Source organism: Stegostoma tigrinum, chromosome 37 (assembly GCF_030684315.1).
Source record: "Stegostoma tigrinum isolate sSteTig4 chromosome 37, sSteTig4.hap1, whole genome shotgun sequence".
Classification (NCBI taxonomy): Eukaryota; Metazoa; Chordata; class Chondrichthyes; order Orectolobiformes; family Stegostomatidae; genus Stegostoma; species Stegostoma tigrinum.
The window spans coordinates 20,911,112-20,938,797 of NC_081390.1; the positions used below are offsets into that span (position 1 = coordinate 20,911,112).

The 27,686-nt window shown below is 43.3% G+C and overlaps 1 protein-coding gene across 2 annotated transcripts in view; it reads left to right on the forward strand.

Moving 5' to 3' along the window:
• Positions 1-27,686, forward strand: part of LOC125467564 (ras-GEF domain-containing family member 1A-like) — a 210,323-nt gene that overhangs the window by 28,331 nt on the left and 154,306 nt on the right. The window contains exon 2 of one of the 2 annotated variants that reach the window (XM_059640273.1): positions 26,318-26,433. In XM_059640273.1, the coding sequence (XP_059496256.1) occupies positions 26,368-26,433 (66 nt within the window). In that variant the 5' untranslated portion in view covers positions 26,318-26,367. Of the gene's footprint in view, positions 1-26,317; positions 26,434-27,686 lie in introns of those variants that run through there. The other variant, XM_059640274.1, reaches the window with a different exon arrangement.

A 27,686-nucleotide genomic window follows, 5' to 3' on the forward strand; every position in this document is an offset into this window, starting at 1 on the left:
CTGAGTTTAGCTAGTTAGAGCAGGAAGATCCCAAGTTGATAGGAAGAGGAGAAGGCTGTTCAGCGTGTTGTCACACCATTCTGATCTGTGAGGTCCCTCTATTCTCCATGGGGTAGCACTGCGGTTAGCGCTGCTGCCTCACAGGGCCAGGGACCCCGATTCGATTCCAGCCTTGGGCAACAGTCTGTGTGTAGTTTGCACATTTTCCCCGTGTCTGCGTGGGTTTCCTCCAGCTACTCCTGTTTCAGCTCACAGGTGGATAGGCCATGCTAAATTTCCCATAGTGTCTACAGTTGTGCAGGCTAGGTGGATTGGCCATGGGAAAATACAGGACTATAGAGGAGGGAGGGAATGCTCTTCAGAGGATTGGTGTGGACCTGACAGGCCGAATAGCCTGCTTGCACACTAGGTATTCTGCATTGGAATTGCTGCAGCAGTGACAATGCTGACAGAGTTATGAAACACTTCGACAGGATTCCCATTCTGATGCTCAATGATTACGCGTGGATCCAGGCAGAGTCAGAATTACTTTTGGCAATGTGTAGCCCCAGCTTGCTATGAGGATCCAAAGGATAAGGGACGTAGTTGGAACTGGTACCCCATAAGGAGTTAAGGGCTTGAGAAGAGGAATAATAGAAACTGATGAGAAACTGACCAGAAGCCAATTAAAGATAACAAAGTGTGGAGCTGGATGAACACAGCAGGCCAAGCAGCATCTCAGGAGCACAAAAGCTGACGTTTCGGGCCTAGACCCTTCATCAGAGAGCTGATGAAGGGTCTAGGCCCGAAACATCAGCTTTTGTGCTCCTGAGATGCTGCTGGGCCTGCTGTGTTCATCCAGCGCCACACTTTGTTATCTTGGATTCTCCAGCATCTGCAGTTCTCATTATCACAGAATCCAATTAAAGTTCTGCCATTCGGCAGAATACAACTGATCTCTCTGGAGATCTTCACGACCTTAACATCCTCCCCTCCCAGCAATGGGAGCCATTTAAATTGACAGGTCCTTTTTTAATGTCTACAACAGTTCACAAAACTGCACATTGACCTGAAATGTTGAAGTCCCAAGCTGTTTCACACCAGCAACAACCTGCATTTATATACCACCTGTTAAATGTACCAAGTTGTTTCACGCAAACTATGTCAGACAAAAACATGAGTGATCCTCATAAGGAAATGTTAGCACAAATGACCTAAGATGGTTGGAAGTGTTACTTGTAGAGGTCAATAAATTTTTCCAAATTGAAATTCTAATTCTTACAAGATTTCAAATTTTAAGACTTTCGCTGTAACAACCAAACCAAAACCGTTCAGCTAGTTTCCTAGTAGGCAGCTCATCCTCTGCAGTGAAGATAACCCATTTAAATATTTTAACGTGATCAATAACAATATCTCCTCTGCAGTACAACAGCTCTCCACAGAATGACAGTCTTTATCAACAATAATGTCCATGTCAGCTTCTGACAGAGTCATATCACCTCATTTCACTGACCCGCAATGATTCTGACCATTGGAAGATATTTCCTTTCACTTTCAGGGAATTTCTGAGCCAACGACTTCAATAAGATTCACTCTGTTGGTTTCTCCTCCTGGCCTCTTCAGAGATGGCCTTCCCAAGTCTTTAGATTGCCTTAAGGTACACCTCTTCAGTCAGAAACCATTCTCTGTTATAACCTCCTGCCTGGTAGCTTGCAGAGAACTTAACAATTTCTCTTCTATCTGCTGACCGCAGCAGCTGCAATTCTTTTTTGTCTTTGCCAGACCTCTCCCTTCTCCTGTCAAAAAGCTCAGGCACTGAGAGTCTGTCCTCTGGTAGTGTGGCCACTCCTGCCTATGTTTTCAGATGTGAAGGCAATGCTCCAACTAAGTCTCAACCTGGATCCCCTTGTTTGCATTGCTAACCAGTCTCTTGCTGTCAGGCAGAATTTGAAACAGAATGATCACCTGATACTCTTCACTCCTGCACTTTACTGTGAATCAAAGCAACAGTTACAAAATATTGTCATCTTACAGGACAACATAAACAAAATAGAGGAAGGTTTTAAAGGGCATTGGAGAGGAAGAGGGGAAGGCAGAGAGATTTAAAGATAGAATCCCAGAGTTTTGACAGCCTAAAGCACGACTGCTAACAGTGGAATTCTGAAAATTGAAGACGTGCACGAGACAGCATTGGATGAGCATAGAAATCTTGGAGGGTCGTAAGAGCAGTGAGACTACATTGGAATTTTAGTTTGAAGCAGAATTTTGAAATGGAGCCAGGGACTACCAAAATAGGAATCATGACAAGCCTCCCAGTTCAGTTTGATAAGTGAACAAGACTTGGTGTAAGAGAGATAATGGGAACTGCAGATGCTGGAGAATCCAAGATAATAAACTGTGAGGCTGGATGAACACAGCAGGCCAAGCAGCATCTCAGGAGCACAAAAGCTGATGTTTCGGGCCTAGACCCTTCATCAGAGAGGGGGATGGGGTGAGGGTTCTGGAATAAATAGGGAGAGAGGGGGAGGCAGACCGAAGATGGAGAGAAAAGAAGATAGGTGGAGAGAGTATAGGTGAGGAGGTAGGGAGGGGATAGGTCAGTCCAGGGAAGACGGACAGGTCAAGGAGGTGGGATGAGGTTAGTAGGTAGATGGGGGTGCAGCTTGGGGTGGGAGGAAGGGATGGGTGAGAGGAAGAACAGGTTAGGGAGGCAGAGACAGGTTGGACTGGTTTTGGGATGCAGTGGGTGGAGGGGAAGAGCTGGGCTGGTTGTGTGGTGCAGTGGGGGGAGGGGATGAACTGGGCTGGTTTAGGGATGCAGTAGGGGAAGGGGAGATTTTGAAACTGGTGAAGTCCAGATTGATACCATTAGGCTGCAGGGTTCCCAGGCGGAATATGAGTTGCTGTTCCTGCAACCTACGGGTGGCATCATTGTGGCACTGCAGGAGGCCCATGATGGACATGTCATCTAAAGAATGGGAGGGGGAGTGGAAATGGTTTGCGACTGGGAGGTGCAGTTGTTTGTTGCGAACTGAGCGGAGGTGTTCTGCAAAGCAGTCTCCAAGCCTCCGCTTGGTTTCCCCAATGTAGAGGATCGCCCAAAGAGGATCCCCCTCGTTCTCACACACCACCCCACCAACCTCTGGATACAACGCATCATCCTCCGACACTTCCGCCATCTACAATCCGACCCCACCACCCAAGACATTTTTCCATCCCCACCACTGTCTGCTTTCCGGAGAGACCACACTCTCCGTGACTCCCTTGTTCGCTCCACACTGCCCTCCAACCCCACCACACCCGGCACCTTCCCCTGCAACCGCAGGAAATGCTACACTTGCCCCCACACCTCCTCCCTCACCCCTATCCCAGGCCCCAAGATGACATTCCACATTAAGCAGAGGTTCACCTGCACATCTGCCAATGTGGTATACTGCATCCACTGTACCCGGTGTGGCTTCCTCTACATTGGGGAATCCAAGCGGAGGCTTGGAGACCACTTTGCAGAACACCTCCGCTCAGTTCGCAACAAACAACTGCACCTCCCAGTCGCAAACCATTTCCACTCCCCCTCCCATTCTTTAGATGACATGTCCATCATGGGCCTCCTGCAGTGCCACAATGATGCCACCCGTAGGTTGCAGGAACAGCAACTCATATTCTGCCTGGGAACCCTGCAGCCTAATGGTATCAACGTGGACTTCACCAGTTTCAAAATCTCCCCTTCCCCTACTGCATCCCTAAACCAGCCCAGTTCGTCCCCTCCCCCCACTGCACCACACAACCAGCCCAGCTCTTCCCCTCCACCCACTGCATCCCAAAACCAGTCCAATCTGTCTCTGCCTCCCTAACCTGTTCTTCCTCTCACCCATCCCTTCCTCCCACCCCAAGCCGCACCTCCATCTCCTACTTACCAACCTCATCCCACCTCCTTGACCTGTCCGTCTTCCCTGGACTGACCTATCCCCTCCCTACCTCCCCACCTATACTCTCCTCTCCACCTATCTTCTTTTCTCTCCATCTTCGGTCCGCCTCCCCCTCTCTCTCTATTTATTCCAGAACCCTCACCCCATCCCCCTCTCTGATGAAGGGTCTAGGCCCGAAACGTCAGCTTTTGTGCTCCTGAGATGCTGCTTGGCCTGCTGTGTTCATCCAGCCTCACATTTTATTATCTAAGACTTGGTGTAAGTTAGGATTAAGAGCAGCGGAATTTTGGATGAGCTCATGTTTCCAGAGGATGGAGTTTGGCAGGCCAGTCAGGCCATAGCCAGGTCTAAAGGAAACAAAATGTATGCATTCTTCAGCAGCAAATGAGTTGTAGTGGAGGCAGAAGAGGTAGAAGGAGAGGATTTGAGGCTGACTGCTAAATTCTTGTACTTGGATACAACACCTAATGGATTTTTTTTGGATTAGATTAGATTCCCTACAGTGTGGAAACAGGCCCTTCGGCCCCACCAGCCCACACTGCCCCTTGGAGCATCCCACCTAGACCCATCCCCCTATAACCCACATACCCCTGAACACTACAGGCAATTTAGCATGGCCAATCCACCTAGCCTGCACATCTTTGGACTTAGTTGTCCGACTTGGTTGTTCTGTTGAAATCCAAATTTCTTCTAAATCTGGAAAGTCAAAGGAAATGAAGGAAAATATTTTCATGTTGTCTGAACATAAGCTCTTCTACAAGCAAGTCAACCTTTACAAGGCACAATATCCATTGAGTCCACCATTTGCAGTTTAATATTGTTCAGGGCAAAAGCAGAAGTGGCTGGAAAAGCTCAGGAGGTCTGGCAGCATCGTGAATTAAAAATCAGAGTCAACGTTTCAGGTCCAGTGACCCTTCCTCAGAACAGTCCTCTAATGTATACCTTCTACAAGATGCACTGCAGAAATTCACCAAGGCCCCTTAAACCACTGTGCTAGGGGGGGATATGGCCTAGTGGCATTATCACTGCGCTGTTAATCCAGAGACCCAGGTACTGTTCTGGCGACCTGGGTTCAAATCCCAACATGTGGAATTTGAATTCAGTACAAGTAAGCATCTTACTGATGACCATGAAACCATTGCTGATTGTTGGGAAAATCCCATCTAGTTTACTTATGCCCTTTAGGAATCGAAACAGCCATCCTAAGCTACATGAGACTCCAGACTCTCAGCAGTGTGGTTGACAGGGATAGGCAATAAATATTGGGCTAGCTAATAATGCCATTCTGATGAATGAATAAAAAACCTTCCAAGCGCACAATCTGTACTACAACAAAGGACAAAGGGAATAGATATATGGGAACACCATTTGTAAGATTACCTCCAAGCCACCCATCATCCTGATTCAGAACGCTACTACCCCTCTTTCACTGTGGCTGGGTGAACATGTTGAAATTCCTTTTCTTAAACGCCCGACAGATGTATCTATGCCATGTGGATTGCAACAGTTCATGAAGACTGCTCTCCATCACCTTCTCCAGTACAGCCAGGGATGGCAATAAATGCTGGCTCAGGCAGTGGTGCCAACATCCCATGGCAAACAACCATCTTAGGGGAACAATAAATACAACCTTCCTAGTGTTGACCAAAGCTGGAGAACTATTCTTTTTTAAAAGTTGCTCACTGGAGTCCCAGAACGTTCTCGTTAATTCTCACCCCAGTTACAGTGATGTGACTGAACAGTTTGGTTCCTGACCATAAACATGATTAATTTAAGTGCTTGTGGGCAACAATTGGTCAAATGTTTCAATGTGCAACTAATGCTATATGCTAACTAGTGGGAGTACAGGTCCATTAAGAGGGCGCTGGGAATTCTGGAATATTCTTGTTTAAATCACTGTGCATCTAACTCGACAGTTATACAATAAAGATTTGCTTCTTTGTATGAGATTGCTGTGATATAGACTGTTCTGCTCTCTAATGCCTCTTATAATGAACTGTAGCAGTACAGTAATTACCCCGAGAATGTCACTGCACTCGTGACATTGCAGAAGTTCCTTTGAATTTGTAATTGACATCTGCAGGGATTTTGGCATCTTTACAATGTTAAAGGTTAAGGGACAGGTATTCACATTGTCTGGTTAACAGTCACATACTGAGTGGTTTGGTAGTAATTATATGCCAGAAACAATGTGTTATAACTATGAAAAGTGCAAATATTATTACATTAGCACCTTTTATTGCAATGTTGAAATGTTGCCAAAGTTCCTGAGACAGTCAAATGCAGTTCCTGTTCCTCTGAAGGAAATGTGGTAGCCTGTGTACACCAGTGCCATCTGAAAGTTGGTGGTGAAGTGAAGAACATTTCTGTGCGTCCGAATGAGTTGATAGCCCAGACAAATAGGACAAATAACTGACCTGCTGCATGTGGTTCTACAGCTATGAGGCACGCTACAGCAACTTACCAAAGCACCTTCAATAGTACTTTACATTCTCGCACTCTACACCTCGAAGAACATAGAGTCATAGAGGTGTACAGCATGAAAACAGACCCTTTGGTCCAACTCATCCGTGCCAACCAGACATGCTAAACAAATCTAGTCTCATTTGCCAGCTTTTGGTCCGCATCCCTCTAAACCCTTCCTGTTCATATACCCATCCAGATATCTTTTAAATGTAATTGTGCCCACTCCCACCACTTCTTCTGGCAGTTCATTCCACACATGCACCAATCTCTGTGTGAAAACATTGCCCCTTAGTCTCTTTTAAATCTTTCCCATCTCACCTTATACCTATGCCGTCTAGTTTTGGACTCGCCCCACCCCAGGGAAAAGACTTTGCCTATTAACGCTATCTGTGCCCCTCTCAATTTTACAAACCTCTATAAGGTCAGCCCTCAGCCTTCAACACTGCAGGGAAAATAGCCCCAGCCTATTTACCTTCTCCCTATAGCTCAACCCCGGCAACATCCTTGTAAATCTCCTCTGAATACTTTCAAGTTTCACAACATCCCTGCATGGGAGCAAAAACAGAAACTGCTGGAGAAACTCGGCAGGTTTGGCAGCATCTGTACAGAGAAAGGAGAGTCAGCATTTTGGATCCAGTGAACTGGACCTTTCAACCCAAAACATTAAATCAGCTTATTCTCCACAGATGCTGCCAGACCTTCTGAGTTTCCACGGCAGTTTCTGTTTTTATTTCAGATTTCCAGTGGCCACAGTTCTGTGTTTTATTTTGAGCACCTCATTATTGCTGCCCACATTGTGTCCTACTTATGTCCTACTTATGTTCTGTTCATCGTGAAGTTGCACCAGTGTTCTAAAGCCCTTTTTGGATCAGCAAGGATAATGGACATGTTGGATTCATTGCAAATTAGAACATATTCAGCAGACTTTAACTTAAGGTTTTATCCCAACATTTCTGCTCTGGGACAAACACAAAATCTTCACTCTGAGGTAATCTACTTCATTATCTATCCAACCCTTCTCAGGAGTATTTTTGTATGCAGCCATCCTATTCCAAGGACTTCACAGGACTTTCCCACTCAAAGTCAAATTGATATGCAAAGTAACTCTCTCTCTCCTAACTGTGGGCTTTCTCCTTACATTTAAATAAAAACCAAGCAGCATAAATCTCTCACAAACTTTGAGACCTCATTGATTTGTGACACAAGATAAGTAATCTAAATAAACAGAAGTTCAGTAGCAGTGTACAAAAGCCATTAACTCTAAGGCTGGGCATCAAAAACTGCTTTTAAAAGAAATTACTGTGGCAACAAAAATGCTTTACAAGTTAATTATTAACTTAAGACTCACAGAAAGCCATTAGTAATTAATGCAAAAACCACAGACCCAACGCATCAATAAAAACATTAAAAATTAAATTTATCAGTCCTACAGTTTATCACACTGCACATAACTCCGTGAATGTGAAAGCATCCTAGGGGAAGCATCAAAACTTCCAAGTGTTGATAATAAAAAATTTTCTTTGAACACCATTGGAAATGTGAGGGTGGGGGTGTGTAGGCATGTTCACTGAGGCTATTTGGATGGAGGCATTAGAGAAGTGAGAGCATGTGATGAAGCCTCCAGCAGAACATCCAGAGTTGGCAACTGTATTTCCAATGGGAATGACCTCTGCCAAATTCCGCCTGCCGTTTGGTTTCTGCCCAAGGAACTCCACTTGGGAGACATAGGGATTAAAGATCATTTCAATGGCCTCAGCTTCTTCTCAAAGACTGCTGAGCTCCCTGGTGTTAACCCTTCATGTGGAACACTAGCGTGGACTAAATGGATGTAGAAAGCTTTTCATTTCGGAAACATTCTTAGTGACTGTGCCGAGCAACAAGGAACTGGATGGAGAAGAGGTCGAATTGATATAGTACCTTCAATATGCTTTATATGCAGTGGTTTAAGTTGCAGATGAGAAAAGCAGCCATTCTGCACACAGCAAGATCCCATTAAACCACTATGAAATGAGTCACTAGATGACATGTTGCTCATGCCATTGGTTGAGGAGGGAGCATTGGCTCACACTCAGCATCAGCATGCTCTTCCTCTTGGAAAGAAAATTGCATAAAAGCAATGAAACCCAAACGCATGAACAGTAGCCAATCCTATAAAGATTTGATCAGCCACTCGGGGTTTCAAGAAGGAAAAGGTTTTTTTTGAAAAAAAAACACTCAAAAATTGACTTAAACTGCTCAAAGACTTATGAGTTCCTGCAGGCTATCTTGTGTGTGTTTATGATTTCCTGGTCAGTATCAAATGGCAAGAAATGGAGGCTTTTGCTTTATGACGAGAATAGGTTGGGCTTGTGCTCATTAGAATGAGAGGTGTTTTCTTGTCGAAGCATACAGGGTTCGTAGGGGGCCTGACAGGTTAGATGAGGAGATGTTGTTTCCCCCTTGTGGGAGAAACTAAGCCCAGCAGACAAAATCTCAGTAAGGGGGCACCCATTTAAGGTAGGGGTGAGGAGTTTTTTATTTCTGTCTGAGGATGGTGAATTTGTGGAATTCCTTTCTATAGAGAGCTGCAGAGGTAGGTAAGTATATTCAAGGCTAAGATAGACTGATTTTTTTTCATCAGTAAGGAAATCAAAGGTCATGGGGAAACGGGGAAAAACATGGAGTTAAAGATTATCAGCTCAGCCATCATCTCATTGACTTGATGGGCTCACTCCGGGTCCTGTGGCTCCTTTGTCTTTTGGTCTTACAGCAGAAAGTGTCATCACTAAGCTTGTGGGCAGCACAGTGGCTCAGAGATCCAGGTTCAATTCCAGCCTTGGGTGACTCTCTGTATGGAATTTGCCTGTTTCTGCTGGGTGCTCTGGTTTTCTCCCACAATCCAAAGATGTGCCACTTAACTGGATTGGTCACGGTAAGTCTGGAGTGATGGGGTAAGTGCTTGAGTCTGGATGGGATGCTCTTTGGAGAGTTGTTGTGGGCCAAATGACCTTTTTTCTATGATGTTGCTAGATATTTCCTAACCAACGTGTTGAGAAATACAATAACACAGCTCTGGAGCAGGTGGAACTTGAACCTAGGCTTTCTGGCTCAGAGGTAGGAACACTACCAGAGCCTTCCAATGTTGCTGCACAGAACACTGGAAAAGGAAACCCCTCCCCTTTCAGTACTGACCTCATTTGAACAAATACTGAATAATTACCTTTAATAATCTCACGTTGGAGCTGTTTAAAACATAAGGCATTAATTAACTGCTTGGTCCCCAGGTTCAGGATCAGCCATAGTGCCATGAATGATATCTGTGTTATTACATTTACTTTCATTGGTATTCCATAACTAACAATGTAATGCTTATCAAATAATTACTTATTGATTGTAATTTATATGGTAATCCTATTGCTATTGCTGTTGGTGCAGTGTAGTGCCAGACCTGAAGATGTCATTGCACATTAATAACTTTGCAATTACATCCACATGACATGTAACCAATTCTAATGCAGTGTTGACAAATTGCTAGTGTTGTTCTCCATGATTGTTCCCAGTTTCTACTTTGTTTGGTGCAGTCAGCACTGCTAATTCTCAGTCAGTGCCATGAAATGGGGAGCTCTGTACCTGTCATGTGCTTATGATAGTGTGGAGTTGGTTCAAGTGCCTACCTGTTCACTTAAAAGTTGCTCTCAAACCCTCAAAGATCCGTAAGGTTTGTATTGAACTGAATAGAGCCAACCAGAATCGCTGAGATGTGTTGAAATGTGACAGAAGGTATACTGCCCGCTCGTCAGAGCTCAGCCTGAGTTTAATAGCATGTTATGGTCTGGAAGGAGACCTTTCAAGTCTACCACCCTTCGACATCCAGCACGTCACCCTGTTTCTCAAACAAAAAGGTATTAATTCACGGGACATGAACATCATGAGTGAGGCCAATTTCTTTTTACCCGTCCTCTTTGCATTTGAGTTTTCTGATTTGCTGACACATATTGGGGAGCAGTTTGTTTTTGATTCATTTATGGAAAGTAGGTGTAACTGCTGTGAGGGAATTTGAACCCTTGTGCCCAAGACGTGGCCCTTTCGATTAAAGGGAAGACCTTTTAGAATGGAGATAAAGTGAGACTTCTTCAGCCAGAGAGTGGTGAATCTATGAATTCACTGCCACACAAGGCTGTAGAGGCCAGGTCACTGAGTACATTTAAGTCTGAGATAGACAGGTTCTTGATTACCAAAGGGGATCAAGGGTTATGGAGTGAAAGCAGGAGAATGGGGTTGAGAAACTTATAAGCCATGATTCAAAGGCGCAGCACACTCAATGGGCCAAATGGCCTAATTTCTGCTCCTATGTCTTATGGTCTTATGATCATTGTCTCCAATGAAGAATGAGAAGCCTTGTTAAATTACTTTGATTTGTAGTCTCTGATTACTGTATGTGACTTTCCACAGGCATTAGGTTAGACAGCTTTTGTTAGTTACCTGTTAGACCCAAGAAATTTGAAAAATAATTTTACAAAAATACATTGCCCTTTATTTAATATGAGTTTGAAGCTTCCCTATCCTTCCTCAGCTTGGCAATTTGATATTATCATTGGTTTTCAGCTTTTATGCTTCTGGTCTCAGTCTGGCCGTTGGGTCAATGGCTGGTGACTTAAGACATTGGAAAATCACAGTCACAGAAAAGGTACGTCCTGAACTTTGGTAATGAACAGGCAACCAAAAATATGTTGAGTTGTGCAGGACATTGATGAGCTTCTTCTGGAATACTGTGTCCAGTTCTGGAAGCCCTGTTACAGGAAGGATATGTATTAAGCTGGAGAGGGGTCAGAAGAGATTTACCATGATATTGCCGAGTATGGAAGGTTTGATATAAGACGAAAGGCTGGATATGCTGGGACTTCTTTCACGGACACGTAGGAGGTTGAGAAGTGACTTTGCAGATGTTTATAAAATCATGAGGGCTATAGATAGGGTTAATTGTAGTAGTCTTTTCCCTGGGATGGGGGATTTCAAGATTAGGGGACACGTTTTTGAGGTGAGAGGAAGGAGATTTTGAAAAGACATGAAGGGTAATTTTTTTTTCACACAGACATTGGTTTGTGTGCGGAATGAACTTCCTGAGGATGTGGTGGATGCAGGTACAGTTACAGTGTTTAAGAGATATTTGGATAAATAGCTGAATAGGAAAGGTTTGGAGGGATTTGGGCCAGGAGCAGGCAGGTGGGGGTGGTTTAGTTTGGGATAATGTTTGGCATGGACTGGTTGGACTGAAGGGTCTGTTTCCATGCTGTCTGGCTCTATGACTCTGGAGGCTTACTCAACTGTCGCCCATTTCTTAGGGCTTCCCACGTTCCTCCTATGATCATCCCTGTGCTTGCTGACCTACTGATCAAATCCCTTCAGTTCTCATCTTTCCCTATTTCCGTAAACTTCTCCAGGTCTACAAGCCTCATTGTAGTGGCTCATCCAATTTCCACCTCTTGTGCATCGCCTGCATTCTTCACCCAGTCATTGTGGGATGGATCTTCCGGTCTGTTCTCGGAATTTGGGGTGCGTTGTGACATGGGCAGGAGTTTGTTAAACTGCTGAAGAGGTATGTCTACAGTTGCCTGTTGATTACCAAAGTTCAGGATGTGGCTTTTCAGTTTTGCAATATGGATGGCATGACGGTGTGGTCACGGGGCAAGGAATTCAGAAATACAATTAATATTCAGGGGACTCAGGTTTCAATCCCACTGTGGCACACAGTGGAAGTTGAAATCAACAATAAAATCTGCAGCTAATCTAGTGTTGGGTGTGAAACCATTGTTGATTGTTGTAAAAACGCGTGTGGTTCACCAGTGCCCTTCAGGGAAGGAAATCTGATGTGCTTATTTAGCCTGGCCTACATGTATCTCCAGACTCACAGCAATGTGGTTGACTCTTAGTTGTCCCGAGCCTTTTCTTCAAAAGGAATTAAATTGAACAGTACACCAAAATCAGAAACAATAGGCCAACTGAACTCAGTTAACCTTACAAAGTTCTCTCTCCCAACGTCTGGAGGCAACTCCCAAAAACGGAAGAGTTGTCTCACCGATTACTCAAGCAAGAGCCTGATGTGATCATATTCATGGAAACGTATCTTGCAGTCAAAGTCTTAGACATCAGCATCACCATTCTTGAATATGTCCCGTCCCTCCAGCAAGACAGACCCAGCAGATGTGACAGCATAGTGGTATAGGAGGATGTTGCCAGGCAGTCTACAACACTGACTCTGGATCCCACAAAGTATCATGGTGTCAAATCAAATATGGGCAAAGAGTTTTCTTTGGTAACTACATACTGCAATGCCCTCAGCTAATGAAACTACTCCTCCATGTTAAACTGTAGTGAAGATTTGTGCTCTAGAACTTGCCATACCCCGAGTCAAGTTGTTCCACCACACTTGCAAACTGATATCTACCCAATGTGGAAAATTGCCCAGTTATGTCCTATACACAAAAAAACAGGATCAATGTAACATGGCCAATTAGCACACAATAAATCTACCCTCAATTTATCAGCAGAATGATGGAAGGGGTCATTAATAGTGCTATCAAGCAGCGCCTGGTTAGCAATAACCTGTGCGTTGAAGTTCAGTTTGTCTTCCATCAAGGACTCTCAGCTCCTGCTCTCATTACGGCATTGGTTCAAAAGTAGAAAGAAAAGATTCCATAGGCTTAGTGAGAGTCCCTTGACATCAAGGGCCACACTTGACTGAATGTGGCCTCAAGGAGCTGAAGCAAAGCTGGAGTCCGTGAGAATCTGGGAAAAAACTCCCAGCTGGTTGAAGTCACACCTAGTGCAAAGGAAGAAGGTTGTGATTGTTGAAGGTTAGTCATCTCAGTTCGATGACAGCTCTGCAGAAGTTTCTCAGTGTAGTGTCCTAGGCTCAACCATCTTCCACTGCTTCATGAATGACCTTCCCTCCATCATAATGTTGGATGTTCGGGTATTTTCAAACGATTGTACAATGGACAGCATCATTTGTGATTCCTTATAGTAAAGCAGTCCATGTTCAAATGCAGCAAAACTTGGGGCTGTGAAGTGGCAAGTAATATTTGTGCCACACCTGCTCAAAAATGATCATTTACAAGAGGGAACAATTTAACCATCGTTCCTTGATATTCAGTGACATTACCCTCACTAAAGCATCAACTATCAACATCCTGAGTGTTACCATTAACCAGAAACTACTGTGGTCTAGTTATTTAAATACTGGCTACAAGAACATGCCACAGGCTAGGAATCCAGTCATGAATACTTGACCTCCTGACTCCTCAAAGCCTGCCTACGATCTCTGAGACATAAGACAGGAGTGCGATGGAATACTCCCCACTTGCATGGATGAGTACAGCTCCAAAAACTGTCAAGAAGTTTGACACCTTCCAAGACAAAGCAGCACGCTTGATTGGCACCACATCCATAAACACCCACTCTTTCCACCACCAAGGTGAAGTTGCAGCAGTGTGTACTATTCTCAAAATGCACTGCAGAAATTCACCAAAGATCCTTAGACAGCACCTTCGAAATCTATGACTTCTCCCGTCTAGAAGGGCAAGGGTGGCAGATACACAGAAACACTATACCTGCAGGTTCCCCTCTCCAAGCCGCTCACTATCCTGACTTGGAAATGTACTGCTGTTATTTCAAAGTCACAAAATTGTGGAAATCCCTCCCCATCAGCATTTTGGGGGACACCTATAACACATTGACTACAACACTTCAAGAAGGCAGCTCACATCACCAACTAGGAATGGACAATAAATGCTAACAATAAAAACCAGCAATGCCCATATCCCATGAGTGGTTTTTATAAAACAAATCCTTCTCTAAACGTTCTTGTCATTTGTAGTGATTGGAACTAGGCAAAACATCTTTGACTGTGAGATCCTTCATTGGTGATAATGGGAACTGCAGATGCTGGAGAATCCAAGATAATAAAATGTGAGGCTGGATGAACACAGCAGGCCAAGCAGCATCTCAGGAGCACAAAAGCTGACGTTTCAGGCCTAGACCCTTCATCAGGGGGTTGTTAACCTGGGCCAATCAGGAAGCCCTAACTGACAAATATAAACAGGAGATTCGGAATCTCCTCAGTTCAGGGGATGGGCCCCGAGCAGCACTGTGCCCAAGTAAATAAAGAGTGACTTGGTGATGGGATACCGACCTCTGTGCAGTTATTTCAGCCTTCCAACCTACCCTTTCATCTAGACGCTTGATCACTAGCCCTAATGTCTCCTTCTTCTGCTTATTGTCACTTTTTGACTGATTACTCTGTTTCTTAGAATGTTTTATCCCATTAAGTCTATTGTTGTATTGTACGTAGGTATTCCTGACACGTAATGTGAAACCTTGTGAGCACTCAATTTGTTTTTAAACGATCGTTTATTCATTAATGTCAGCAGTGCTCATGGTTTAGAGGCACAAACCTTGGTCCAGCTGTGGACCTTCGGCTCAGAATCTGCTGAGTCAGAAGTGTGTGTGTTACAATGAAGTTGGCTGATACTTAACAAAGTGTGGTGTAGAAATTCATCATGTAGTTAACAATGATGTATGGCAGTTCACTCTTTGAACTGAAATAAATATCTCAATCCAACTCTGCAAATGTAATTATAACAAATCCTTAAAATGAAACAATGTTGGGCCTCTTGAATTTGATTAAAATGGAGGTGGGTAGGGAGGCTGCCACCATCTGAAATAAACTGATAGACTGCACAGGGTAAACGCAGAAACATGAGCAAGCAGTTACCTTGTCACAATCTCATTAGCGTCACAAAAGCTTATTATTGGGACTTGTCCCCCAAGTCACTGCATATGCTTGAACTTAAAGTGGGCAGACAACAGAATCTTGACAACCCTTGATTTTCTAATCAGTGAGGCTGAGTTAGCTCAGAACTGCCAAGAGGATTGAAGTATTGAAGAGCACTTAATTCTACCACTGTATATGAGGGTTTGTGTTTATGAAAAGGGTTGGAGAGGAGTCAAAATTAATTTCCTTTTTTTTGTATTGCGATATTTTTAGGAAGACATGACAGATTTGTGTGATGCAGCTTCATTGACTCTTACTGTTGCAGCTTGCTTTGGCAATTGTTATTGATTAAATTTATTTGGTAGATGTTTCTTGGAGAAACAACGGAAGTTGAACGAAAGGGGTGGTCACGTGAGTTGAGCTAGCTTGAGGGAGAGGTGTCAGAGAAGCTTCCCACTTGGTCTGATTCTCGAGTAATCCATTGTTGACTGTACTGCAGGGTGATATAACTAGAATTCTGATCACTAAGAGATTTGAGGGATATGGAGAGCGGGCAGGAACATAGAGTTGGGGCAGAAGATCAGCTTTGATCTTACTGAATGGTGGAGCAAGCATGAGAGACCATATGATCTCCCTCAAATGTGTTAATTGGAATTCTCTCTGAAAAAGTGTAAGGTTATTTATTTGTGGAGGACGATAAAGTAGGGGATTTATTCATTAATTCATTCAGTGGTGGTCCCTCACAGATGAGGATGACTCTGTTCCGCTCTCAGGGTGAGTCTGTAGGTGGCTGTTGGGGCAGGAGGTGGTCACAGAAAGGGGTAGGTGGGCGTTGGTGTGGCAGTGCACGGTTTTTGGTGTTTTTGCCTGGCTTCTGCTTCTACCCGATGGCAAAATGAGGTGTTCAACATGCTTCTCCTCCACTTTGGGCCAGTGATTCCCAGGTGTTTGTGGGAATGGCACACTTCCCCAGTGAGGCCTTGAGGGTATCACTGAAATGCTTCCTCTGTCCACCTGGGGTTGCTGTATCAGTAGAGAACCTGCTTGGGGAGTCTCATGTTGGTCATGCAGATGACATACCCAGCCCATTGTAGCTGATCAAGGTGGTCGGTGCCTTGATACTGGGGATGTTGTCCTGGTTGAGAACGCTGGTGTTGAGGCATCTTTCTGCTCAGCGGATTTGCAGGATCTTGTGGGGGCAGCCTTGGTGGTACTAAATACACAATAAATAGGAGGCTATTGAGAAAGTTAGAGGAGTGTATGTTCGCAGGTCTCTGAAGTCAGCAGGGCAGTCAGTTATGGTGATAATGAAGGCATACGGCTGCTTTCCTTCATTGGGTGAAATATTGAATACAAAAGCAGGGATGTAATACTGAAACTGGGTAGACTACAGCTGGAGTTTTGTGTACAGTCCTGGTCACTTTACAGGAAGGACAATAAGATTTAAGAGAATGTTGTCAGGACTTGAAATTTGCGGCTTTGATGAAAGATTGGATATGGAGTTGTTTTTCTTACAGCAGAGACATTGAGGGGTGACTTTATCAAGGTAATGAGGTGTGTGGATAGAGTCAACAGTAAGACTGACTTTCCCTGATGAAGACATTATATACCAGAGGGCTTGGGTTTAGGTAGTTGGCAAAAGGATTAGAGAGGGCATGAGGAAAGCCTTTTCACGTAGAGGATGGTGGGTACCTGAAATTCACTGCCTAGTTTGTTGGTTGAGGCAGAAACTAATTTAAAAGGAATCTGAATCTGGACTTGAAGGGCTGTAACCGACCAGAAAGTGAGATTAGAGCAAAAGTTGATCTTGTTCAGGGTAAAAGCACCACAAATGATTTAGATGCTTTGGGGTAGGTACAGGAATAGGTTTCCACTTGTTGTAGTTATCAAGTAGTGGCACTAGAAATTCACATGTGTGGAGGCTAAGGCTAAGGTCAGTGCTGTATCCTCCATTCTGTTCTCGAATGTTAACAGCAGCAGCATTGCATGTAGCTTGTGTGAGGGTATCTGTGGAATGTGTGGACTTAATTCAGTCACAGTTTGATGGGAAAATGAAAATAATTGTCAAGAAAAATGAAGAACAATGTTGACTATTCTGTGCTTGACAGAAAGGTATTTGCTTACTGCGGGTTTATGGAATAGGATTATAATATGAATCAAAAGGTGAGAAACAGTGTGGGGTGAAGTGTACACAAAGTGGATAAAACTCAATGAGTTTTGAAATCTGCATCTCAAAGTGCACTCATTGACCTAAAGCACACACGCTTTTAAAGTTGAGCTCCATTAATAATAGCTGAACAGATGCATTTAAGTTTCATTTTAAATCAACCTTGAGCCAGCAGGTTGCATCCCTGAGCACTTGCACCTGTTTTCTCAAGTGAAGCCAAGTTGCCTCTCAGTTTCTCAAGTCTGTTTGATTTTCTTTCAGTGAATCTTCATGCTACTCTGGTTAATTTGCCAGCCAGTTGCATTTGGAGCAGATATGGGGTTAGGGGGAGAACATGTTTAGATTGGAAAACGTTTAAAGAGAGTGGAACCATCAAACTGCAGTCAAGAATCCTTGACAAGTCCAAATTTCTCTCTTGTTCATGAATAATTTAACCTGGTGTTGGTGAATCCTTGCTGTGCATATCTCATCAACACATTGTAATTGGACTATATTTTAGCACTAGTTTGTGCTGATGCATTAACTAACAACATTGTATTATGATTCTATTGACGTTTTTACTGGACAAATCAAATTCCATTCTGAAATCTAGTTTAAAAGGGTGTATTTTATTCGTTTCAAGGAGGTAGTCTTTTGTTGAACACACTGCCACATAGCTGGTTTTAACAATACAACAAAAGTTTATTACACAAAAGAAGATAAAATAGAATAAACTAAATTACTTACATAATAAGCATGTTTAAAAATGTCAATCTTCCAAGTAAAATACAATCCCATTAACCCCAACAGCATTCCTTAACAGTATTCACACCAGGAGTTGTCATCCATATCACATCTATAGGGGTCACCTAACTCTAGCTTGAATTCTGAAGCTTGAAAATCTCTTTGAAAAGAGTCTTCATACACCTGACTTTGAACTTTCTCAGATTCAAATACCTGCATCAGAGTTTAACTAAACATTCTGGTCTGGAGCTTTTAAACTTACACTGAAGTAACCTGTTTCTTATCAGTTCTATCTTCTTGCCTCAAGAGCAACTGTCTCACACAGCTTCAGTCAGGACTTCTGTAAAACCTATCAAACTGAAAGTAACCCTTTACAAGTTAATGATGATTCATCTAAACTGAAGAAGTACGCAAATTCCATAATTTCTAACTGAAGCTTAATGCATTGCACTACTAATTCTGTGCTTCTAAAGCTCACCTAATGTAAACCCAAAATAATAACTCTAATTTCTCTCCACTGCTGCTCAGACCTGCAGTGCTTTTCCAGCAGCTTTTGCTTCGGTTTTTGATTTACTGCATCCACAGTTCTTTTGGATTTTGTTTGATCAATAAAATCCCGTTAGCTTCCAAGAATGATCTTGCTCATACTGGTTTTTAAAACAAATCATGATGGCTGCAGAAATACTTGAAAATTGATGATTAAACCTCTTCTCTCACACACAAACACACATGCCATTAATTCAAAATGTGAATAAAAAAATCACAATTGTCGGAGCACCTTCGCTGCATAAACATTTTTTAAAAATTCAGTCATGGGATGTGAGCATTGCTAGACGGATCAGCATTTATTGCTCCTCCCCAGTCAATAGTCAATCACATTGCTGTGTGTCTAGAGTCACAACAGATTTTCTGCCTTCCCTAAAAGGCATTAGTGAGCCAGATGGGATTTTACAACAATTGGCTATGGTTAGATGGTTGTCACTAGGCTAGTTTTTCTTTTAAACTCATTCCTTTTTTTATTGTCAGTGGGATATGAACACGTGATCCCAGAACATTAGCTGTTCTGATTTACTAGCCCAATGACATTCCCATTACAATGGCATTGTCCCAAAGCAGCAGATGAAGAAGGAAACTATAGTCTCATAGGCAATTAGAGATGCCCAGTAAATGTTAGTCTTGCTGGTGATATCGCATAGTCAGAAGCAGCATCAAAATAGACTATCCATCTTGTTTTGTCTTGTAATCAGTAGAGTGAAATTGTTAATTTCTGTGCTGGAAGCACCTACAATTCTAGGGCTGTTCTAGTACAAGCCCCCAGAGATGCTGTTGCTGTAGACCACATTTTGCAGTGTAAGCACTCATCTGTTTGTCAAGCAGACATTCATTCTTGAAGCAATTAGTTGGCTACAGATCTGCCATGATTTTATTAAATGCCTGTGTACCAGGCTTTAAGAGCATGGGAAATAGGAGCAGAATCAGGCCATTCAGCCCCTCATACCTGCCTGTAATTCTTTAACATCAGAGCTGATCTGCCTCAGGGCTCAATTCCTCCAACTCTTCATAGCCCTCAACTTGCTGAAATCTCAACTTACCTCCTCTTTAAATACTTCATGAGCTGTCTGCACAGCTCTCTCTAGACATCCACTACCCTCTGGGAGAAGAAAAGAATTTCCTTCACAATGGCCCTCTTCTGCTCCCATGTTAAAAGCTTTACAATCGGGGATAGCAGCTCCCGATCTTTGACGCAAGTGCAAAGGCAAAAAACCGCACCTTGGAGGTTAGAGAGACAAACCAATGCGTTGAATTCACTAAAAACCAACAGGGTTGGTAACCCCGGTCAAACTGGAGCATCTTGTTTTTATAGAATCCCTACAGCATGGAAATAGATGCTTCGGCCCACACCAAACTTCAGAGCATCCCACCTGGACCCATCCCCTTATAAACCCAAGATAATAAAATGTGAGGCTGGATGAACACAGCAGGCCAAGCAGCATCTCAGGAACACAAAAGCTGACATTTCGGGCCTAGACCCTTCATCAGAGAGCTCTGATGAAGCCCTCTCTGATGAAGGGTCTAGGCCTGAAACGTCAGCTTTTGTGCTCCTGAGATGCTGCTTGGCCTGCTGTGTTCATCCAGCTTCACACTTCATTATCTTGGATTCTCCAGCATCTGCAGTTCCCATTATCATTCCCCTATAAACCCACCTAGGCTGTACATCCCTGAACACTACAGGCTATTTAGTGTGGCCGATCCACTTAGCCTGCACATCTTTGGAGTGTGGGAGGAAACTGGAGCGCCCGGAGCAAACCGGCACAGACATGGGGAGAATGTGAAACTCCACACAGTCAGTTGGCTAAGGATGGAATTGAACCCAGGTCCCTGGTGCTGTGAGGCAGCAGTGCTAAAGACTGAGCCACAGTGCTGCCCCTAAATTGGTTTGTGTCCCATCTTGGCCCAGGGGGGTAAAAGTTTAGTCACAAACCCCACTACAGAATGTATAAACACATCAATCATAGTCAGCTCTCAGTTCAACACGTTGGAACATAGCCTGTTGACTGTGGCTGTAACTGCATGCTTGCTTTCATTGACTGATGTACAAGAACACCCAGATCTTGTTGTACTTCCATTGAGATAGTAATCTGCCTTCCTGTTCTTGCCACCAAAGTGGATAACCACACATTTATCCACATTAAACTGCATCTGCCATGCACCCGTCCACTCACCTAGCCTGTCCAAGTCATCCTGTATTCTCATAACATCCTCCTCACATTTCACCCTGCCACCCAGCTTTGTGTCATCAGCAAATTTGCTAATATTACTTTTAATGCCTTCATGTATATCATTAGGTAGGGGATAGGTCAGTCCAGGGAGGACAGACAGGTCAAGGAGGACAAGAAAGTTGCAGTGGGAGAGAGATTCCCTGAGGTTGGTCCGGAGGGAGGAGGCTAACTTCTTCAGGTTAGGCATCCCTGGAAGAGGCTTCGCAATGAGGTTAAAATTGTGATCAGAGATAATGGGAACCCCAGATGCAGTTAATGTGCTCTGCCAATCAGAGATGATGTAATGATTACACACTAATAGATAGGGAAAGAGAGAGAGGGTGTTAAATCAAAATGGAGTTGGACGGGGAAGTAATCCTTTCACACACACACCCCCCCCCCCCCCCCCCCCCCGCCCCCGTGCTGCCCATCTCTTTCGAAAGGCTTTGCTGGGCTTCCTGTCAAGGACACCAAGGTACAAACAGAGCCACGGAAGAGAGGCTGACAACCAGGAAACATGACACCCCCCCACGACCCGCTATCTGGGCCTGTGGATGGTTATTTTAATGTCTTATGTTAATTAAGTTTTGGGCAATCAATTTGCTTGATCAAGTTTGAGGTAGATGATAAAGTCGAAAGCATTGAAGTGCTTCATCTTTTGCTTTCAGCCAATTCTGCTTCCAGTCTATGAGATACCGGTTTGGAATATCTCTGCGATGTGGGTCTCGACACACACACTATTCCTGAGGTCGCTAACTCTTTGTCTCTAAAGCTGTTCAACTCATTAGTATGTTGTAGCATTCCTTCATTTATATCTGCGTTTAGCAGGTTAGAACATAGAACAGGTCTTACGAGGAAAGGCTGAGGGACTTGAGGCTGTTTTCATTAGAAGAAGGTTGAGAGGTGACTTAATTGAAACATGTGAAATAATCAGAGGGTTAGTTAGGGTGGATAGGGAGAGCCTTTTTCCTAGGATGGTGACGGCGAGCATGGGGGGCATAGCTTTAAATTGAGGGGTGAAAGATATAGGGCAGATATCAGAGGTAGTTTCTTTACTCAGTGAGTAGTAAGGGAATGGAACACTTTGCCTGCAATGGTAGTAGATTCGCCAACTTTAGGTACATTTAAGTTGTCATTGGATAAGCATATGGACATACATGGAAGCAGCATCTCAGGAGCACAAAAGCCGACGTTTCGGGCCTAGACCCTTCATCAGAGAGGGGGATGGGGAGAGGGAATTGGAATAAATAGGGAGAGAGGGGGAGGCGGACTGAAAATGGATAGAGGAGAAGATAGGTGGAGAGGAGAGTATAGGGATCCTTACCTGGTCTGGCCTACATGTGACTCCAGACCCACAGCAATGTGGTTGACTCATAACTGCCCTCTGGGCAATTAGAGATGGACAAAAAATGCTGCCTAGTCTGTGATACCCTCATCCTGTGAAGGAGTAAAGGGGAAACAAACTTGACCTGATTCTCAGATAATGAAATGTGAGGCTGGATGAACACAGCAGGCCCAGCAGCATCTCAGGAGCACAAAAGCTAACGTTTCGGGCCTAGACCCTTCATCTGATGAAGGGCCTAGGCCCGAATCGTCAGCTTTTGTGCTCCTGAGATGCTGCTTGGCCTGCTGTGTTCATCCAGCCCCACATTTTATTATCTTGGATTCTCCAGCATCTGCAGTTCCCATTATCACTTGACCTGATTCTCCCTCAGTTATCTTCACCACCCCTGTGGCACTCGCTGTGGCTCAAGACTGGTGGCACTATATAATCTCATTGTTATATGTACCTTCACAGGGCTGAAAAGAAATTACCCACTGTTCTAGCTTCTTTAGTGGAACCGTTTGATTTTATCACAGAAATTTTGTCTCTGAATCATTTTCATCGCGAACCACCTTCATTCTGTGTACCAGTTTTGGAAGACCATAAACCTGAATAAAATCAAATCATTGTATAAATTATTCAGAAGTTGGAATATATAATCAATTTTTTATTGCCTGTATCCCTTCATGGATTCGTAAACTGGGTCACTCACTGCCTTCATTTTCAAAAGTCAACTTGTTTTTGGAAATATTAGTTTGTTCGGTACAGTGTCACCCATTGCTGTCATTTCTCACATAACTTTGCAAAAGTCTCTTCCCATCTTTATTTGCCACAGAATCATAGAATAACAGCAGCAACTTGAATTTACATAGCACCTTAAAATGTCCCAAAGCACTCTGCAGAAATGCTAGAACTTCAAGCAAGTCTAACATATAAGGACAACTGAACACAGTGAACCCACATGTTGAGGTAATCAGATGAAGTGCAGGGATGGATTCCCTCACTATATCCAACAGAATGGGGGTTGGCTTAGCTTAGTTAGCTGGATGGCTGATTTGCAATGCATGATTAAAACCAACATCATTGGTTCAATTCCCACACCAGTTGAGCTTGCTATTGAAAAGGGTTCTCCTTCTCAATATTTCCCCTTAAAATCAGGGGCCTTCCATTTAAGGAGGAGATGAAGGAAGTTTTTTTTAATCAGAGATGGCCTCCCTCAAAAGGCAGTAGAAGAGTGTGAACATTTTAAAGATAGATCTGATTAGGATCTTGATAAGGAAAAATGGTGAAAGTCATCAGAAGTGTAGGCAGGAATATAGAGAAATCAGATCAGCCAGGTTTTTATTAAATGCTAGAGCAGAATCATAGGACCAACATGCATAGTCCTGCTCCCATTTTAACACTTTTCTATTGGACAAAACTTGACACTTGAGTCACATTAGGAGATTTTCAGAAAGGAGAAGTTTGCAGAGCTCAGTTTGAGGAAGTATTTAAAGGACAGACAAAAATCAGTTCAGAAGGAATGATTAGGATAACCATACCCATGATGGCTTGTTAAAAGAGCTACCAAATTAGTCTGTCACACCCATGCCTTGTCTCTGAGCTGGCATTGACATTGTAGACCAAATAATATCTGTCACTGCTTACCTTATGTTCTCTTTTAAGATGCTGCTTTAGACATAGCTGGGCCACTAAGGTACTAAAACAAAGTTGCTGAAAAAGCTCAGCGGGTCTAGCAGCATCTGTGAAGGAAAAAACAGAGTTAACATTTCGGGTCTGGTGACCCTCCCTCAGAACTGAGCCACTAAGATATTAATTTAAAAAAAACAGAAATTGCTGGAAAAGCTCAGCAGGTCTGGCAGCATCTGTGGAGAGAAATCAGGGTTAATGTTTCCGGTCGAGTGAGCCTTCCTCAGAACAGGACGGCCTTGGTCAGCTTTCCTCATATCATCAGGCAGACACAATTAACTTTTAACGGTTACAGATATATCAGCTTACTCCAACATCTCAGTCACTATTTTCCAAATTGTAACACTGTGTGTGTGTGTGTGTGTGTGTGTGTGTCTGTGTCTGTGTGCGTGTATAAGAAACAAATTTCCCAATTGCCCTTCGATTTGCTCACTAATTACCTTAGCCTGCTGCTTTGGATTACTGACCTTCCCACAGTGTTCCATAGTTTAAATGTCTTGCTTTTCGTGATGAGGCTGTGACTTTTGTAACTTAGCAAAATGTGCTGTACTGGATTGGTTAAGCCTGGGTGTGAACTCTGAGCAAAGTAAACAGCCCCACAGAAGCTGTTAGAAGCAGAGATGTAACAAGTGCAGGCACTTTGTGATTGAAATCATAGTAAATAAACCTTTTGCATACTTAGAAACTAGTGCCAACTCTGTATTACTCTGAGACAGTCAAACATATAAAAGATACAAACAGGATGCTGAAAGAACACAGGAAGCCAGGCAGCATCTGGAGGAAAGGAGCAGTCAATGTTTCAGGACTGAAGAAAGGTAATACCTGAAACATTGACTGCTACTTTCCTCCAGATGCTGCCTGGCCTGGTGTGTTCATCTAGCTCCATACTTTGTTATCTGTGTTCTTCCAGCCTGCTGTTTGTCTACCTTGGATTCCAGCATCTGCAGTTTTGTTGTCTCTGTATAAAAGATACAACAACTGCTGCAGGTAACAACATTTTTACCCACCTTTTCTATTAAATGCCCTATTCAAATATTTATGTAAATACTGTATTATGGATTGGTTGCTGATTCATATCTGGGCTATGGTAAAAGAGGATGTTAATTCTGAAGCTGGCTTTCTGCCAGGAGAGGCAATGAAGGTAGTGCAGTTCAAAAAAAACAACATTGAAGAGTGTTTAGGTTTAATGGTGTAAATGTAGCTCAGCGGAATAAACCACACATGGAAACAATCAGACAGAGGTGTGGGGATGAACTCCTTCCACTGTACCCAATAGAATGGGGATCTCTTCAGCTCAGTTGGCTGCACAGCTGGTTAGAAATGCAGAATGACCCCAACAGCTTGGGTTACCGTGAAAGATCCTTCTTCTCAATCTGTGTCCTCACCTGGGGCATGGTGACCCTCAGATTAAGCTGCCACCAATCATCTCTCTGTGATGAGAGAGCAGCCCCACGGTCTGGTAAGACTGTGGTGACTTTCACCCAACAGAGTCAATGAAGCAAAAGCAAAAGGTGTGACCTCAGTTAATCACCTTCTATCTCAATGCCTCCTCTCTCATGACCTCCTGGCGTTTCCGCAGCTACAGTACAGAAAGAATGCTGCACTGTCAGAGCTGCACCTTTCTGATGAGATGTCAAAACTGAGGCAAAATCAACTGCTTCATCTTTCTTCCAAGAAGAAGGGAATTTTATGCTTTTTCTCTACTGAAATCAATTATGGGAGGTGTTCAACACACTGTCCACTCTCTAATCGCTGCATTAGTCTATAACCCAAAGTCAACATAATCCACAAGGTACCTGATTAATTGGCAGCACTAAGCCAAGCGGCAGCACAGTGACTCAGTGGTCAGGACTGCTGGCTGACAGCACCAGGGATCTGGGTTTGATTCCACCCTCTGGCAATATCTATGTTACGTTTGCACATTCTCCCTGTGTCTGTGTGGGTTGCTGCTGGGTGCTCTGATCTCCTCCCCCGGTCCAAAGGTGTGTAGACTAGATGGATTAGCCATGGTGAAAGTCAGGTTATGGGTTTAGGGTAGGGAATGGGTCTGGGTGATATGCTCTTCTTGGACTGGACTAAATGGGCCAAATGGGCCAAATGGTCTGCTTCCACAGTGTATGGATTCTAAGAGTTTATAAAACCTGCAACCCAATCATTCCAAAAGTTTATTTTTTGCAAAGACAAAAAAAGAACAAACTCACATTATCAAAGAAATATATTTTTTGTGCAAGGCAATGTGAGGGAGAGTAGGGTTTTTGCAGAAAAGCAATCTTCCCAAACCAGGCAGCATCTAAATATTGCAACAGGATCAGCCTTGCAGCAACTTGAGTGGCCTGTAGTTTGATCTTAACTTAGTGCGTTGATGTTTTGTGAATTTTTGATTGAAGATCAAATGCTGCTCAGTCTTCCAGAGATCTGGATAATTAAAATGATCTGAGGAAGTGTTCCATTTAGACAATGCATTTTGAATTGCAGATTTTTATTTTGTTTCCATAACAGTGCACTATACAATCTGTTCAATCTGTCCTTTAGCATCGGGACGTGGGTTTGATCTCCGGCCCGTATCTACCCCATGCTTGGTGATGATTGGCACCAGTGCAGCAAACTCATCTTCCAAGGGAACTGGAACATTGATCTGGAGTTTCAAGGTAAGCCTTTGCATGTCAGAAGACTTCAGTTGACTAATTGTAGGTATGCTAGATTTTATATTTTCTGCTTATGTTAAACTATTAAAGCTGAAACAATTGGGTTAATGGTTCCAGCTTCTGATATTCAAAGCCCTGGTTAGGTCACACCTGAAGCGCACAGCACTCAGGCATCACTTCTTAGGAAGCACATATTAGCTTTAGAGGGAGCACAGCGATAGTATTCTACAATAAGACTTGGACCTTAATGGTTAAATTACAAGGAGCGATTTATACAAAGTGTTTCCCAGTATTCCCAACTGAATATATTCGGAATTGTTACGTCTTTGAGTTTTGCCAAATTCTGAGAAATGTTCTGTTTTGTTTTTTGGGTCTCTTTCAAAATCCTTGGGCCAGACATCAGCAGCATATCTGACAGTCTATCTGTGACAATTCTGTTGCAATAGGAAATTGTTGAGAAAACCTTTAAATCTGGGAGTTATTTTTTGTTGTGTGGGATTTAGGATTCCCCTTTATTACACAGGAGCTGAGAGCATTCTGTTCTGTACTTGCACTTGATGTTCAAGTTCAGTCTCCTGAAGACTTGACACAAGTCATTTAAGAAGTTCACAATTTGCCTAATTATTGAAAGGTTCCAAAGGAGGAGACAGACCCCAATAGATAGGCATTGATGTTATAAGCGACAATCATTGTGTAGTCAGGGAGTATCTAAACCTGGAGTGAGTCAATAATGAGTACATATACATGCTTATAAAATGGCACAAATGTACATGAACATGAAAATTACAGGCAAAAGTAGGTCAGTCAGCCCTTTGGGAATACTCTGCCATTCAGTAACATTATGGCTGATCTGTTTGTGTTTGGAATTGTGCATTCCCATCTATTGCTAATAATTTTTGATTTCATTGCCTAACAAGTAGCAAACTACGTCCCTCTTAAAAATATCCAATATCCCATCTCCATTGCCTTTCTGAAGCAAGGAGTTCCAAAGTCACACGGCCCACTGAGGAAAAGAAAATTCCTCTCAACTCTATCCAAACAGGGTGGCCTTTAATTTTTTAAACAGAGCCTCCCAGTTCTGAGTGCACTCACATCTTTCCCACATGTACGTTGTCAGGACCATTTTGTATATTTCAACTCGGGAGCAAGAACATGGCTAACTAGTCACAGAACTTTATCCCAATGCCTAAATCAGCAACATTGGGCCTTACTCACATACATAGAACATAGAACACAGAACATTACAGCACAGTACA